At 44.5% G+C, this 18,543-nt stretch overlaps 1 protein-coding gene across 1 annotated transcript in view; it reads right to left on the bottom strand.

Annotated features, from left to right (window-relative positions):
- GRIN2C (glutamate ionotropic receptor NMDA type subunit 2C) overlaps nucleotides 1-18,543 on the bottom strand; it is a 306,773-nt gene that overhangs the window by 77,433 nt on the left and 210,797 nt on the right. The window contains exon 10 of the mRNA XM_077459635.1: nucleotides 3,514-3,674. Within this exon, the coding sequence (XP_077315761.1) occupies nucleotides 3,514-3,674 (161 nt within the window). The remainder of the gene's footprint in view (nucleotides 1-3,513; nucleotides 3,675-18,543) is intronic.

Genomic DNA, 18,543 nt, shown 5'->3' with positions numbered 1-18,543 from the left:
GCAAAAATGTGCAGGCCAGGAAGGCCCTCTAGACTCATTCTACATTCCATAATTGGCTATCTGGAATAACATGATATTTAGGAATAGTCTTAGCTAAACCATGCAGGGGTTGTCTGTTTCAAGCAGTTAGTGATCTGATTCCATAGGCCCGTCCATAGGGGACGCCCCCCCCCCCCCCTGCTGTATTCACAAAAAACCTTCTTTAAGAAAAACAAACGTAAAAAAAAATGTCCTTTAAAGTGGAAGTAAACCCATCGATTTAAACAGTTAAAAAAAAAAAGGCATGCCGGGAATGCTAACTGCACATTGGCTGTGCTCTCAGCCAAACTATCAAACCATCCAATGGCTGGTGTCATAACGAATCACATGTAGTAGCAGTTGAAGATTAAACAGAAGCAAAGATGGCAGCTTCCTTGGCTGAAAACGATAGGGGAGTTTACTTCCACTTTAACTAAGTGCACTGTGTTTGGGCGCCAGACACAGAGCACTATGGGAAGTGCCACGTCAATGCAATCACGAGATTGCAGGCGCAGCGCTTCATTGGCGGGGTTTGGAGCTGCTTTGCTGCACAAATGATCGCGCCGTGCAGCAACCACCGACGCCCGACTGGGTGCTTTGCTCTCAGTGTGAGAACAAAGTCACTTCCGGTGGGCTACAAAAAGATGGCCACTGAGGACTAATCCCCTTGGGTTCAGTGTAGAGGGGAGGCCCCTCCCCTCTCCATTGAACACACGGAGAAAACCAGGAACTAGCACAGATGTACCTTGAGGGACTGCTGTGCTGCCAGGGACACAGAAAACACACAGAAAGGTGATAGACAGGGGGAATTATTGATGCAGGATTATAGAGGACCCTGGTGCTCTGCTGGGGACACAGATGTAAGGAGGGGCTCCGCTGGGGACAAAGATGTATGAAGGGGCTGCGCTGGGGACACAGATGTAAGGAGGGACACAGTCCCACCAGCAGGTGATCCAGGTCCTGGCACCAGTTGTCCTAGCAACCAATGACAGAGCAGCCAGGGGAAGTTGTGCTGAAGACCAGAGGGGAAGTTGTGGCTATTGGGAAGAATTTAAGACTGTATGCTCATCTGAAGCAGTATTGGCAATCGTCCATAAATTATGAACAATACATAAATTTAGCCCATTTACAGGCTAAATTTAAGGTCTGAGGATGACCTTATCACTGGAGTGTGACCCCTCCATCTGACTGTGTCCCCCCTTTTCTTCTGTTCATCAGGCTCCCTCTGCCCCTCCTCCGGCTCTGTTCCTCCTTCTCTTCCATCCATCTCCTCCGCCTGGCTGCATCCCCCCTTTCTTCTGTCTACCTGGCTCTATCCTTACCTCAACCTCCTCTCCTCCCAGCTCTGTCCCCCCTTCTTCCTCTACCCCCACCACCTCTTGTATCTTGTCCTCCACAGCCTCTAACCATCTCTTGTATCATGTTCACAATCTCTAACCATCTCCTGTATCCTGTTCGCAGCCTCTAACCATCTCTTGTATCATATCAACAATCTCTAACCATCTTTTGTATCATGTCCATACTCTCTAACCATCTCCTGTATCATGTCCACAATTTCTAACCATCTCCTGAATCTTGTTCGCAGTCTCTGAGGGGGAGCCTCGAAAGGAGTCAAGAGCGGAAGCACCGCTGGGACTGGGGTCACGGGGGGAATCAGATGTGTGTGGACTGTGGAAAAAAGAGAATATAGGATGAAACCAGGGTCGCTAAGCTGGAGCCTGGAGAGGACCTTCTGACTAAGCCCTGCACAGTGCACCTGAGAAGAGGTCAGTGACAGCACCGCCAGGCCAGTCTGAGGGGGGGTCACTAATATGAGGGGAGAGAATAAAGTAAGGCAAGGGGAGAAGGGCACTGATATAAAGGTTCACCCTTATATCAATGACCCCCACTCTGTGGAAGGTGGTTTGTGGTCACCTGAGTCCCCTTACATTGCAAGGTGGACTCTAATGTAAAGGGAAACATTGCAGACCCTGAAGTAAGTGGGAACTCTGATGTTAAGAGGAACGCTGTGGACTCTGATATAAGGAGGGACTCTGGTGACCAGAGACTACCTTATATCAGAGTTCCCCTTTACACCAAAGTCTGCAGCATTCCCCCTTACATCATGATCTGCAGCTTTCTCTTTTACATCAAAATTTCCTTTGCACTGTAGGGGGGAATACTACTTTAATGTAAGAGGGAACTCTGTGCTGGGTTATATTAACCTGACCTTCATGGAAATGGAGAAATATGGCTTTTGACTTGAACACATTGCTAATAGCACTAGGCATGTGTTTATAGCTTAACCACTTCAGCCCCAGAAGGATTTATCCCCTTAATGACCAGGCCATTTTTTTCGATACAGCGCTGCATTATTTTAACTGACAACTGCGCGGTTGTGCGACTCTGTATCCAAATAAATTGAATGTCCTTTTTTTCCCCACAAATATCCCACAAAAATACCCCAATAAGCGTATATTGATTGGCTTGCGTAAAAGTTATAGCGTCTACAAAATAGGGGATAGATTTATGGCATTTGAATTGTTTTATTTTTTTACGAGTAATGGTGGTGATCTGTGATTTTTAGTGGGACTGCGACATTGCGGCAGACAGATTGGACACCCAACTGACATTTTTGAAAGTTTTTTTGGGAACCAGGGACAATATTACAGTGATCAGTGCTAAAAATATGCATGGACATTGTACTAATGACACTGGCAGGGAAGGAGTTAACATCAGGGGCGCTCAAGGGGTTAAATGTATTCCCAGGGTGTGTTTACTAACTGTTTGGGGGATGGGCCGCCTGAGACAACAACCAGATTCGTCTTCTTGCATAGCAGAAAGACAGAATCTCTGGTTCATCCCCTGACAGAACGGAGATCTGCCTTGTTTACTTCGGCAGATACCCGTTCTGTCTCTGCAGGGAACGATTGCGGGCGGCCGGCGGACCCACTGATTGGCTCCCCCACTGGCCAATCAGCACACACCCACAGAAAGTTGTGTACGAGCCAGACGTGCACCTACGGCGATTCATGCAGCCAAGCCAACCTGCTGCAGCATAACTGCGACAGCTGATCAGCTAGCGGTTAAACATTGATATTTGCGCTTAAAACAACCATTTTATGTACTTTTTTGAAGTGTCATTAAAAAATGTGGCTCTGTTAGTAAATTTCATGATTTTTGTCAGTACAACATTGGTGCTGTTTGTAAATTTTGGGCGCTTTGTCAGTAAATTTGTCAGGATCAGATCTGGGCTGTAAAAATCTTGTAGTGGGCTGCATTTGTCCCCTAGGCCATAGTTTAGAGAACCCTGTATATGTGTTTTAATTGTACAGTTGGGCAGGTGATGGAAAAATGGTTCCAATAGAATTTGTCATTTAGTAAATATGTTTATGGGAAATACAATTAAAATAACAGTGAAAATATTTATGCAAAGACATAGTTCTATATTATATTGGCCAAGGCTTTTATACAGTCAATCAAGGTTTTCGGTATGGGTCCTATCATAGTACTCACCCAGCCTTTAAGCTGGCAAGAGCATCCTCCACTGATCGTTGATTGTATCGCACCATATAACTATGCATGTCAGGATAGTTGGCACGGATATTACGCTCTGTACTCCCATTTGGGACCGTTCCAAATCGGAATGGCGGATAATGCTCTTGAGGTTTCTGGAACTGTTGATAAAGCAGAAGTTAAAAGTGAAGAAATATAACATGTTTAGTCATTGACCATTTTCTGATAAATGGCAATCAAAGAGAAACAGAGAGCCCAGGAATGAGACTTAATAATTCTAATTTTGTATCCTACCTCTAGAAGACTCTTATGCCCCGTACACACGATCGGAATTTCCGCCAGAAAAAGTCCGATGTGAGCTTTTGGTCAGAATTTCTGACGGTGTGTATGCTCCATCGGACTTTTGCTGGGGGAATTCCAGCCAGCAAAAGATTGAGAGCAGGTTCTCTATTTTTCGGTCGGAAAAAGTTCAGATCGGAAATTCCAATAGTCTGTACCAATTCCGACGCGCAAAAATTCCTACGCATGCTCGAAAACAATTTGACGCATGCTCGTAAGCACTGAACTTCATTTTCTCCGCTTGTCGTAGTGTTGTACATCAACACATTCTTGACTGTGGAAAGTTTAGAGAACTTTTGTGTGACCGTGTGTATGCAAGCCAAGCTTGAGTTCAGTGCTTCCGAGCATGCGTCAAATTGTTTCAGAGCATGCGTAATTGGTACAGGCGATTGGAATTTGCGATCGTAAACTTTTTCCGCTCATGTGTAGAGGGCATTACTGTATATCACAGAATGAAATAAATTAACTGAAAAAAAATAATAAAACATTATACATAATATAATTATATTTAAATATACATAAAATAAATCATAATAAAATTATTGAGCACTAACAGGAGTAAAATCCTGTTTTTGTACTGATTTATATAATCATACAGATTTATAGATATACAAATCTTGGGTATAGTTTACGGCAAACTTTTCATGCATTACTTGATCAAAGCGTGCATTACCATATCAGTGTACCATCTCACCCATGACCTAGTGGGCCTTATTTATCAATAATTCTTAAATATAACCTGCCTGTATTGGCCCTTATGCCACGTACACACCACCAATTTTTCCTTGCCTACACATGATCCCACCAAAGTCCGTTAGTTTAGAACGCGTTGACGTACGACGGGACTAGAAAAAGGAAGCTCAATAGCCAATAGCTGACCTTGCGTCGTTTTTGGTCCGTCGGAATAGCATACAGACGAACGGTTTTCCCGATAGGAATTGATTCCGTCGGAAAGATATAAAACATGTTCTATTTCTATTTCTAGGTCCGTCAGATTTTTTTTTTTAAAAGTCAGATGAAGCCCACACACGATCGGAAAATCAGATGAAATGATTTTGTCAGACCTTTTTTGCCGGAAAGTCCGGTTGTGTGTACACGGCATTACTCACCAATCAGATTCTATTTAATTTCTAGCTTTGATTCTCCATTGTATCAGGAAACAAAATTGGTATTTATGGGACAATACAAATAATTCCTATATGAAACATGTTACGTTTAATGTCTTACAGTCTACACGGTACCCATGGGACAACAAATTGCTAACCTTACATCAAGAATATTTAACTACTTCAATACCAGGCACTTTTTTCCCCTTCCTGCCCAGGCCAATTTTCAGCTTTTTAGTGCTGCACAATTTGAATGACAATTGTGCAGTCATGCAGCACTGTACCCATATGAAATTTTTATAATTTTTTTCAAACAAATAGAGCTTTCTTAGAGTAGTATTTAATCTTTTAACATAAATGTAGGCCAAATTGTATTCTGCTATATTTCTTTGGTGAAAATAACCCAAATCAATGTAGATTATTTAGCCTGTAGGAAAGTTATAGAGTCCACAAACTATGATATACATCTGAAAATGTATCAGTCCTGATGTACTGACAGCCATCTCATTTCTTGAGGCCTGAAAATGGCAGGACAGTAAAGATATAACCCAAATGACTCCTTTTTGGAAAGTAGACTGTCCAAGGTATTTTTTGAAGCTGTAATTTTTGGTAAATTTTTTTTTAGGAAAATGAAGAAATTAACCACTTAACCACTACAATACAGGGCACTTTCACCCCCTTCCTTCCCAGCCCAATTTTCAGCTTTCAGCGCTCTAGCGCTTTCAGTGACAATTGCGCGGTCATGCTACACTGTACCCAAATGAAATTGTTATCATTTTGTTCGCACAAATAGAGCTTTATTTTGGTGTTATTTATTCACGACTCCGTTTTTTTTTTGCGATATAAGCGCAAAAATAGCGGAAATTTGGAAAAAAAACAATATTTTCTTTTTTCTATTTGAAAAGAAATCCAATAAAATCAAATTTTGTCATAAATTTAAGCCAAAATGTATTCTGCTACATGTTTTTGGTAAAAAAAATTCAGTTAAGTGTATAATAATTGGTTTGTGTGATCACGGACATATGTACGCAAATGATCATGTATATATGTGTGCAGGTGATCACGTACATATGTGTGCAGATAATCATTGGGACATGTGATTTTAGTGGGACATATGTGGGGGACATGTTTTTATTATTAGGGACATGTGTTTTTATTATTTGGGGACATGTATGTTTTGGGGACATGTGTGTTTTGGGGACATATGTGGGGACTTTGTTTGTACTGTGTGGTGTGTTGTGTGTTTACACTACACTGATGATCAGTGAGTAAAAAGCTGTAAAAAGCAGCCCATACTCACTGATCATCAGCCGGCTGCAGCGTTCTGCTCTCCTCTCCTCAGCGGTGACTTCCGTGTGAGGAGAGGAGAGCCGATTGCCTAGCAACCGGCTGTTTGTTTACATCACATGACGGCCGTGATTGGACACGGCCGTCATGTGATCAGGAGGGCCAATCACAGAGCCCTCCTGCCGATCTGAGATGTGCCGTGTCCGGGTGACACGAGCACATCGGGATCGCGCCGCTGCGCGAGTGCGCGCGCGCGCGATCCCGCTACTCCTGAAGGACGTTCCTGAACGGCCTATCAGGAGTAGACGGCTCCCACCCGGCCGTATATATGCATTGGCCGGGTGGGAAGTGGTTAAGGACCAGTAGGATTTGCCCCCTTAATGACCAAGCCCTTTTTTGAAATACGGCACTGCGTTGCTTTAACTGACAATTGTGCGGTCGTGTGACGCTGTACCCAAACACAATTGACGTCTTTTTTTCCCCTACAAATAGAGCTGTCTTTTGGTGGTATTTGATCACCTCTGCGTTTTTTATTTGTGCTATAAACAAAGAGCGACAATTTTGAAAAAATATATATTTATTTAGTTTTGCTATAATCAATATCCCCAAAAAATATATATAAAAAAACAAATATATTCATCAATTTAGTCTGATATATATTCTTCTACATATTTTTGGTTAAAAAAAATTGCAATAGGTGTATATTGATTGGTTTGCGCAAAAGTTATTGCATCTACAAACTATGGGATAGATTTAGGGAGTTTTTAAAATTGTAATGTCGGCGATCTGCAATTTTTTGCAGTATTATGTTATTGCGGCGGACAAATCTGACCCCAAATTACACTGTTTGGGGACCAGTGAGATTATTACATTGATCAGTGCTATAAAAATGCACTGATTAAGGTAAAATAGACACTTGCAGGGAAGGGGTTAACACTAGGGGGCGATCAAGGGGTTAAGTGTGTTCCCTAGGTGTGTTCTAACTGTGGGGGGGGGGGGGGGGTGAGCTCACTGGGACATAGCAGAAATCACTGTTCCCGAACACTGGGAACAGCAGATCTCTGACATGTCCCCTATCACAACGGGGATCCGCCTTGTTTACAATGGCAGATCCCCGTTCTGCCTCTGTACTAGGCGATCGTGGGTCGCTGGCGAACAGAGTCCGCCCGACTCGCGGCCATGCTCCCACAGTGTGCAGCAGGAGCGAGAGTGTCCCACCGATGGCGCGTGCACACCAGCATCTGTGCTTCCGCAAGCTGCCGTACAGGAAATGTAAAAAAGCCCCCCTTGTGTTTTGTAATCTAAGGCTCAACTGCTCCTTTAAGTTTATCATTTTGCTGATCAAGTAAATATATATTATTGTTTAACCGGTTCCCAACTGTCTCACGTCTATTTACGGAGGCAGAATGGCAACCCTGCATGAAACCCTGTTCCCGTACGGGGTTTTATAGAGCCGCCAGAGGGCGCACACGTGCCGCTGGAGGGGCACCACACGCACCTTCTGCGCGGCGGGGGACCCGATGCGCGTGGCCACCGCTCATGCGCACAAGTATGGGGATTTGTGTGTGTAAAGTCCTATCCCCGTACAGTCAGAACACACATTTAACCCCTTGATCGCCCCTAGTGTTAACTCCTTCCCTACCAGTGACCTTTATACAGTAATCAGTGCATTTTTATAGCACTGATCACTGTATAAATGTCAACGGTCCCAAAAAAAAATCAAAAGTGTCCAATCTGTCACAATACCGCTAAAAATTGCAAATCAACGCCATCACTAGTAAAAAATAAATAAATAGTAAAAATGCCTTAAATCTTTCCCATAGTTTGTAGACGCTATAACGTTTGTTGCAAAACAATCAATGTATGCTTAAAAACATTTTTGGGGATATTTATTATAGGAACATTTTAAAAATATTGTTTTTTTTATTAAAAATTGTTGCTCTTTTTTTGTTTATAGCACAAAAAAACAAAAACCACAGAGGTGATCAAATACCACCAAAAGAAAGCTCTATTTGTGGGAAATAAAGGACGCAAATATTTTTTGGGTACAGCATTGCATGACCGAGTAAATACCAGTTAAAGCGTTGCAGTGCCAAATTGTAAAAAGTGCTCTGGTCAGTAAGGGGTCAAAATCTTCTGGGGCTGAAGTGGTTAAGAATTGAGCTTGTGTTGAATTTGAAACCATAAATCAGGAACTTACGTGTTGGTCCTGAGTTTTAGGTGACATAAAGTCTGGAGTTTTTAGGTGACATATTGAGTTTGCTTAGATACAAAAGTGTAAACAGTTAGTAAATGATTATGACTGGTTGAATGCATGTTAAAAGGAAATTTGTCTTTTGAACATGTACCCCTTATTGATGGAAGATGGTTGGTGACCCCCATCTTTCAATTATACTTAACACCCTGTCTGAGCCATAATAAATCAGAATAGTGTATTATTATTATTATACACGATTATACACGATATAGCACCAACAGTTTACTCAGCTCTTTACAATGTAGAGGGGAGACAGCACAATTACAGTACAGTTCACTACAGAAGGGACCGGGGGGGGGGGGGGGCTTGCTCTTAGAGCTTACATTCTAAAGGGAGGGGGTGGTGGTACAAAAGGTAACAGACGCGGGGAATGATTTGATGGGGGTGGCTCGAGGACAGTTAGGTGGGTGCGGGATAGGCTTCCCTGAATAAATTAGTTTTCAGGGATCTCCTAAAGATGGACAGGCTAGGGGCTGATCGGACAAACCGGAGCAGGGTGTTCCAGAGGATGGGAGAGGCTATGGAGAAGTCCTGAAGGCAAGCACGGGAGGAGGTAACAAGGGAGCTAGAGAGCAGGATGTCCTGGGAGAAGCAGAGGGGATGATTTGGGCGATATCTGCAGATGAGGTTGGTAATGTAGCTGGGGGTCCATGTTGTGGATGGCCTTGTTGTAGTTAGCATTTAGAATTTTATATGTTGGGGTAGGGGAAGCAAGTGAAGGGATTGGGGGCATGGATCGGTTAGTGGGGTGTATTAGTCTAGCAGCAGCATTCATAATAGACTGAAGGGGGAAAGCCTGCGTAAGGGTAGGCCATTAAGGAGAGAGTTGCAGTAGTCAAGGCGGGAAATAATCAAGGAGTGAATAAGTTGCTTTGTGGTGTCAGGAGTCAGGAAGGGTCGAATTCTGGAGATGTTGCGGAGGTTTAGGTGGCAGAATTTAGCCAGTGATTGGATGTGGGGAGTGAAGGAGAGGTCAGAGTCAAGGATTATACCCAGCACCCTGGCATGTGTGGGGGGACCAATGGTTGTGCTGTTGATCTCAATGGTAAAGTCATGGGGGGTGTGGGGGGGGGGGGGACCGGGAAGGAGTAGATATAACAGGCTCAGTTTTAGAAAGACTGAGTTTGAGAAAGTTGTGTGACATCCATACTGATATGTCATTCAGTAAGTTTGAGATCCGTGAGGAGGTCAGGGGGGTGATTTGAGAATTGGAGAGATAGATCTGGGTGTCATTGGTGTAGAGGTGGTATTGGAAGCCATGGGAGGTTATCAACTGGCCCAGGGAAGAGGTAGTGAGTGAGAATTGGAGGGGCCCAAGGATGGAGCCTTGGGGTACCCCAACAGAAAGAGGAACGGAGGAGATGGAATTGTGAATGACACTGAAAGTGCACTGAGATAGGTAGGAGGAGAACCAGGGTAAAGCAGAATCACGGAGGCCAAGGGAGTGTAGTTTGCTGAGGAGGAGCAGGTGGTCAACTGTGTCGAAGGCAGCAGAGAGGTCCAAGAGTATGGCCATTGGTTTTAGCAGTTTGTAGGTCATTGGTAAGTTTTAGTAGAGCAGTTTCAGTGGAATGTTGTTGACGGAAGCTGGACTGTAGGGGGTTGCTATTAAGACGGCCCTGTCTAGCCCATCTTCTGGGCTTAACATGCACTCCAACCCTTTTGGCCAGAGGTTCAGGAACATTATTAAAACAAAATAATGGACTTTCAGATTTCAAATGGCGCAGCATTATTTATTTATTTTACATCATATTTCCAGATCAATTAAAACTTACAAGATATCAATCCTCCCCCAACTAATTAAAGCAAATGAGTTGTATCCAGATCTTTGCAAAAAACCTCCCTCCCTCCACAAAGTTGTACATAGCCAAAATAAACAAGATTAAGACTATGGACCCTTTTTCATTCCAGTTCCACCCATGGCAAATATCGGTGGACATTGTTTTACTGGAATGAATTCTCAGCCCTTGAGTATGAAGTTCTCCTGCACAGAAACCCTTCTCAACCTACCTTAAAACACCCTTCCTGCAAGGGAATAGCATAATGATGTCTGAGAGTGGATGAAGGAGAATCTACCCTTTCCCGTCCCTATGCATTTCTGCTTTTGGTAATGACACTAAATTATGTAGATTTATTTAAACTCAGCAGGATAGTGACATAATACAGAGCAGCTAAACAGCATATGATAATGTAAGGTTGGAGAAACAGAGCTATAAAAGGACTTGGGAATACAGTACTTGTTACAGTAAAATAAGAAGAAGCACTCAATGTCAAGTTCCAAAAGCAACTAAGGCCCTAGGGTGTACAAAAATAAAGAGAGAATATGTAGTCAGCTTTGGTATTACTCCAGTACACATCACTTAAAGGACATATTCTAGGATGTATAATAATTTAAATAAACACATACTGGAAATAATTGACAGTAAGGTGCCACCATTACTAAGTGAAAAACAGCGCTTCCCCATAATAAGCATACATGGCAACCCATTCCCTATTAATAATGAAAACCACTTTCACCAATCTATCACTATCAAAAAAACAAGGTTGATTAAATACTGACAGGCGCCCAAGACGTTTTCTGCACAAAGCCAACCATATTTACATATATATTTAGAACATATAAAAATAGATTCTCTTTTGGCTGCATACATTTATATCACACATGTCTTCTATTTCCAGATCTATTATGCCCCTCCTCTGCAGTCTGCTGTATGATCATGATCTTGCAGCGGCTGGCAAGATAATAGCAATTTGTACCGGCCTGGCAATTAACAACATATGTTAATGATTGCAGACATAATGAGGGATGTCTGCTTTTTTTACCCATTACCAGAATGTTACAACCTGTTGTTTGTTTACACCCCTTTCATTTCTTTCTCTCCTTTGTTTAGCATTTCTGAATCATTTATGTCAGCTTTGTTCCATTTTTAGTTTACCGTCTGTGATCACTCTGAATTTACCTCCATACTAATATCCATCAACATGCTGACATATGGTACATAATTAGCAAGAATAAATCTCTGTCTATGTATCTATGTATCTACCTATTTATCTATTTAGGTGACAGACATGTTTTCAGATTTGACCACAAATGCTTAGAATACCATTTTGCTTAATTTACGAAATAAGTCTGTAGGCAGGAGAGATTAAGTGCAGCTACTGATGGTATCACTCAGATTAGCTATACCAGTGAGTATTACACCAATCCTATGATCACTAGGTTGTAGGTCTGCTATGTGCTCTAGGCTCCATTTTTGGGGAGCCTGTGTTGCATTTTGATACCTGCGTGATTTCAGTTCCCACGTTAGGATGCAGAGGTGCTATAAAAAGTATGATTTATTTCACCAAGGGGGCCTGGATTGGGAATGCGTGAGTTCATGGATCTAAATTCAGTTTGTGAGCCAGTAAATCAGTTATCAGATCCGTGCTGCATCAACAGGATTGTTGGAAACATTTTTTTCCTACCCATCCTCCCGTTAACACCTCCTTTGGAGCCCCCAATGACCACATGTTCCAAGCTGAATATAAAAGACAGCCACTCCCCCCAGCTAAGATGTTATTTTTTTGGTCATGCTCCATACCACATGTTGATTGCAGGTGGTAAGTAAATCTTTCTAAAAACTGTGGTGCCTTGTGCCAAGGCTGCGGGCAAAATAATGCTTAAACAGCACTGATATATTGTACAGGTGTGGTATTATAAGAGCTCTGCAATGTCATCATTGTCTCTCCCTTTGTTTGTTTTTTCCTGCCTTTTTATTATATGCAGTGCACTGCACTGCTCTCCTGGCTTTATTGTCAGTCTGAATGGTGTCACAGAGTGTGGGGACATATGCAGCACAAGATGGGAACCGCCAGACACCATGCAATGGTGTAACTGATTTTGGAGGTCTGACGTTGGGAGAGCTTCTCTCCCTCTCTCTCTGTAGTCCTTCCGGGTAAAAGACTTACCTCAGATTCTGGCTGAGTTTCTTGTCTGTCTCTGGGGTGCTGTCCTGGCTCCCCTGCTATGCTGAGTACTTCTGTGGGATTGACAGTCTGACTGGTTTTTGTCTCAGACTCTGGCTGTGTCTGCTGCCTTTGGAAATGCTGTCTGAAGCTCACCTGCAGATACTTCTGAGGTGAGAGGATGAAGGCAGATGGCTCTTAAAGAGACAGGGTTCCATGTTTTCTGGTGAGAGGTAATATGCTTTTCTCCATATATTTTGTGCAAATATGAGCTTACCACACCTGTTAGTGTCACAGAAGATTATCAAAATGGGGGGGGGGGGGTGGGGGGCACGTGGGACATGGTTCTTAAAAGAGTTCCCAAGGACAATATGGTGTTTTGCAGTATTTTAGGAGCAGAAACCCTGAACGCAAACTCTTCAAAAAACATAAGACCCGCCAACGATCACAGGATGACGAAACCTAACAGGTTGTCACATTCTTAAGCATGTGGTCAATACACTCTAAAGGAGTTGTTTCCACTAAATCTGTGAAGGGACAGAATCCATGAAATTGGCACATGCGTTTATGCCAGCATGATAGAAGATGCCTTGTCAAGCTCAGGATGCATTTTGGGCCTGCATGCAGTCTGCAGTGGCAGAGAAATGAAATTGCACAGGTTGCCTCACAAGGATGAGGGTTGTGCAAAATTCTAAGACCTATTAAGATGGCTATAGCAGAAAGTATGCTGCAATTATCCACGCCACAAGCAACACCCATAACAATAGAGCGTAAATTGCTCATTCATGAAGGATGGTCTTTTGCCATGATGACAGAGCGTAAATCGCTCATGATGGAGGATGGCCTTTTCTCATAATGACAGAGTATAAATCGCTCATGATGGAGGATGGCCTTTTCCCATAATGACAGAGCGTAAATCGCTCATGGTGGAGGATGGCTGCTGTATGTTTATGCACTGCACTTCCAGGGGTGGTTGCTGCCCTCTTGTGTCCGGTGCAGCAAGTGTCTTTGCATCTGGTGTGAACAAGTCCGTTGAAGGCAACCAAATTATAAAAAGGCAGTCAAGTGTGTTTTTATTTCTGCATCAAGAAAGCATGGATAGTGTTTAACTTTGATTCCAATTACTTAATTCACACCACTACAGTGTACTTTAGTGCTGTCAACAAGAGTATAATGTTGCATTGTTTCTTTATAGGAACACATCTGGTAAGTGGCAAAACTCATGTAGAATGCATCAAAAACACTCATGCAGAAACACATCTGAAATGCAGAAACTGTGCTTATCTGGCCATCAGGCTTGCACAGAATCTATACATTGACAGATATTGCCTGCCAACCAGCAATAGAGTTAACTTCGATATATTAACTTCAGAAATGGCATTACATTCAACATTGGAAACCACAAGATTTGGCACAGTTTCTGGAAAGAGTGGAACCTGGCAACAGACTTTTGGTTGATGCTTTTTATAGACCTAGTACAAGCGCTAGCGCACTCAGTCACTGCTAGGAAAGCATTATGCCACTGGAGGGTAGGCAGAACTTCTACAAAAGCATTCGACATTTCCTATAATGGGAGGTTATTGTTCGGCCAAACACTGAACAATGCAATTAAGCAAATGTCAGGAGGGAAAGTCTGGACTGTAGCCACAGACAAGTAAGAGGAAGCTGCTATCCTTTACTCAAGCCCACTGAACTTCAGAGGGTGCAGGAGGAGAAATCTTATAGGACAGGCTGCAGATTTAATAGATCACAATGGAGGTATCTCAGTGTTACTTTTGACATGAAATAAGTGCAGAGCAAGCTGCTAAGATGGATAGAAAGTCTATTTTAAAGGTGCACCCAACCAGTCTTTTCCAGTTGGGGCCAGGGGGCCTAAGTGAAGTAGATGATTATAGTTTCCTTCCGGAGGGTTTGGACAACAATCACCAAAGACCAATGGGTCCAGAAGACAGGTGGGTAGACAATGGAAAACAGATTTAAGAAGAGAAAATGTTTGCAAGATTTTTATGCTGCTACAAGGCCATCAAGCAATTGATGCCAAAAACATAGAATCATCTGAGGGCATTTCTCCCCAGTTTTTCTAGTACCTAAGGCAGGATCTGTTTCAGTTTGAAGGAATGGAATGTGTTCATATACATCAAGAGGTTCCAGATGGAGTCCATGCAGTCACAGGTACAGTTCAGCAGGAGGACCAGTTGGAATCATTCAACTGGCCGACTCATACTTCCATGTACCGATCAGTGCTAAACACCAGAGGCATGTAAGATTTGTGGTGGTCAGAGGTCACTTCCAGTTGTCTGCCTTTTACAGAATTGGCACAGCCCAAGGAATCTTTTTGAAGATCTTGTTGGCAGTGGTGGTACCTTGGGCCAGGTGGCACATGAGGGCGTTTCAATTTGCCTTCTTTAGCCTATGAGCTGGGCTGTCTATGGATCAGAAAATATTTGTGCCTATGCAAACTCAACAAGTACTAAAATTTTGGACATTGCCACTGCGCTTCTTTCGGAGGCATGCCTCTCAGCCCAGGCGATAGGATGATTCTTAAGCCTGATGCCAGTCTCTGGGACTGGGCAGTCCACCATCTGAAGCGACAAGTGCAAGGCCATTGGAGCGCGGTGAAGCGCAGACTCCCCAAGCATCTTGGAAAAAAGCCTTTTTCTAGCATTGCAAGCCTTTCAAGATTTTCAATGGGTTGACAACAAGACAGTAGTAGCCTACATTGCCTAAAAAGGGGACACCAAAAGTCTTTCTTGTTGCATCTTGAAATGAAACTTTTCGTGGGGCAGAGAATCACTTAACTCAGTTAAGGTTGGCCTTCTTGCCAGGATAGCAAAGCCAATTATTGGTTCGGTTAGGCAGAGTATTTTTTTTTTCAACAAGTGCCTCATACCATGACTATAGTATAACTGATGCTGCGCTGCTGCTATACCGACCACCCAACTCCATACCTTGCCCCTTCCCATTAAGGAGACCACACCTTCTTTTGAAGTAATTAGTGGCCGTAGCAGCCCCTTTATTAATCAAAATAATAATTAACATATAAAACCAAAACATCAATAAAACATCAGTTAACTTAAACACTGAGCGCGTTGGTCTTCTGCAGGACATTCCCCCTCCCCACCCCATTAGCATATCGATCAAAAGCAGGCACTGCAGTAATATTACTGTAACTAGGCCTCAAGCTGACATGCTAGCTCAAAGACACCCAACTCTTGACCGCAGTGCACCCATTCACCAGCTGCCATATAAACCATTACTATATGGCATATCAGCAACGAGCCCATATCTCCAATGTGTCCCGCATCAACTTCTCTGTGGTGAGGGGTTATCTTCCTTTACCTGCACCGACCAACACCCGCCACAGCAAGCAAGGATAAAACCTTATCCTTGAGAGCACCTCCACACCCTCAAGGCTCGCTCAATCCCATCCTGTATGCCTAGAGCCCACATATCAATGCCCACGGCATTGAGGTGCACCCCATCATCTTTTAGGTACCGCCATGTTTCCACCTCCAACTCCAAATGTCTAACCGCTAACCCCCCATTATGCACCACAAAACGGCTGATCTCCTGGTTCACCTTCTTCCTGGCCTTGTTAACCTTGTCCACTGACCTTGCAAACCTCCACTTGGTCCTAGCAATTATGTCTGACCACACTATGATCATTTTCGGAAAGGCTGCACGAAGGCGCAAGAAATCATATTTGATGTCCCGCATAACATCCAACTTAGTGCGGAGGCCCAAATCATTACCCCCCACATGCAAAACTAGAACATCCGGGGCCCTGTCAAACCCCGCAAAACGGTGCACCTCATGCACCATCCTGCTCCAGAGCATGCCTGGAAAGCTAAACCATTTTATGCACGCCTCTAGCCTGGAAATGCCTAGTTGTCTGCCCTCCGGCCTAACATCACCCCTCCTGGCTCCCCAGCAGACGTATAAGTGACCCATTATCCAGACCAACCCTGGCGATGCACCTGAAAGAAAGAAAAACACATACCCAAATCAAAGTAACTGTACATGTGTAACACAAACCCATGCCAACACTTCCCAGCCCCTCAGCTAAACGCCCACCAATTCCGTCCGAACATACGATTTAAACCTCCGAGACTCCGAGCGGCCAATCATCTTCGCCGACTCATCATCCAACCCCCACCTTACCGCCTCTGTCGCGGCCCCAATCCTGAAAGAGTGCGAGGAAAACTTTTCCCCTTCCAGACCCAATGCCTTCAGGCACTTTCTAAAAACCCCTATCAACTGATATCTCGATACAAACTCTCCATTTACATGTATCAACAATGGGCCCGGACTCGCCGGCCGAACGTTCAAGAATTCACGTAACACTAGAACCGGCCAAAGCTTGCTGTCAGGAATTGCGAACACCACAACTTCCTTGCCCTTGCCCTCCTGATCTGTTTTTGATCTCCGGATCCACATGCGCACACGGTCGCCCATACAGTCCCCCTCTTCAAAAAACAAACCCCCCTGCCCCTTCTTAGAAGGGCTGACCAATTCTCCTATCCGGAAAGCGGCAAAAAACGCCAAAACAAACGTGGCTTTGAACAACATTCTTTTGTATACCGAAAATCACACCACCCCCAGCCGATTACAAAGCCTACCCAACAGATCGAAAGACACCGGTCTCCTGTCATCTTTCACCTGTCGTCTCCTCCGATAACCCTTCATCGCTTGCCGCACCCAGAAATCCTTGGTGAAGTCTTGCTCCCCCCCTCAGTTTGAACCAAAAAGCCAAACCGGCCAATTTTTGCCCCATTCGGGAAATTGAAACACCATTCTCCAAGTTCCTTGACACAAAGTATATTACCATCAAACGCCTGTCTCGCACATCTGCCCCCACCTGCAACCCCAACGCCTCCCATTCCGCCCATGTTTTCTTGTATGCCGACCAAGTGCCCCCACTCACCGACAGCCTGATCCAGTCGGAGGCTCGTCCAACGCAATCTTCCTCTGGGCAGGGGACCCCGTAAGCATTCGCCGACGGTGCCAGCTCCCAGAACTTGTCCCACTGAAAGCGAGACAGTGCATCAGCTACAACATTCTCCACCCCAGGTAAGTGCACCGCATGTATAAAGATGTTCAATTGCATGCATCGTAGTACCAAATGCCTCAGCATTCTCACCACCGGCGGAGACGGCGCCGATACCCGGTTAAGGACCTGCACCACACCCAAATTGTCCCCATGGAAACAAACCTTCCGGTCCCTGAAGGATTCCCCCCAGAGCTCCACCGCCAGCACCACCGGAAAGAGCTCCAGCAGCACCATGTTCCTCAGCAACCCTCCAGCTCTCCAGGAGTCGGGCCAGGGGCCCGCACTCCACTTTCCTTGGAAATAGGCCCCCAAAACCTGTGGACCCCGCCGCATCCGTATAGAGCTCCAAATCACAGTTGCTCACCGGCCCAGCCATCCATAACGCCCTCCCGTTGAAACGTTTCAAGAACACATGCCAAATCCGTAGATCCTCCCGATGATCCTTTGACAAAGTGTCTCTGGGAATCCACCCCCACCCGTACTGGCCACTAGCCGCCGACTGAAAATCCTACCCATGGGTATTATCCGGCATGCGAAATTCAATTTCCCTAGCACAGACTGAAGAGTCCTGAGCTGTACCTTCCGCATGCCCACCAACCCACGTATGTCCGCCTTCAACGCTTCCAACTTATCTTCAAGCAAACGACACTCCATCGCCTCCGAATCCAATACGATGCCCAAAAAACTGATCACTGTAGTGGGCCTTTCGGTCTTCTCAGGGGCCAGTGGAATACCAAAACTCTCCGCCACTCGTTCCAACGTCATCAACAGCACCACACAGATCGCCGACGAGGTCGGACCTACGCACGGGAAGTCATCCAGATAGTGGATGACCGAATTCACTCCCACGATGTCCCTGACCACCCATTCCACGAAGGAGCTGAAGTGCTCAAACAATGCATATGAGATGGAGCATTCCATGGGCAAGCACCTGTCGACATAGTACGCGTCCTGCCTAAAAGGGCAGCCTAAAAGCCGAAAACTCTTGGCAGCGAAGAGAAAGCGAAAAGCCGCCTCGATGTCCGTTTTGGCCATCAACGCCCCCC

Source organism: Lithobates pipiens, unplaced genomic scaffold (genome assembly GCF_037356315.1).
Source record: "Lithobates pipiens isolate NorthernLeopardFrog02 unplaced genomic scaffold, aLitPip1_a1.2 Scaffold_28, whole genome shotgun sequence".
Taxonomy (NCBI): domain Eukaryota; kingdom Metazoa; phylum Chordata; class Amphibia; order Anura; family Ranidae; genus Lithobates; species Lithobates pipiens.
The sequence above is the reverse complement of the archived record's forward strand: the minus strand, read 5'-3'. Positions and strand labels throughout refer to the sequence as shown.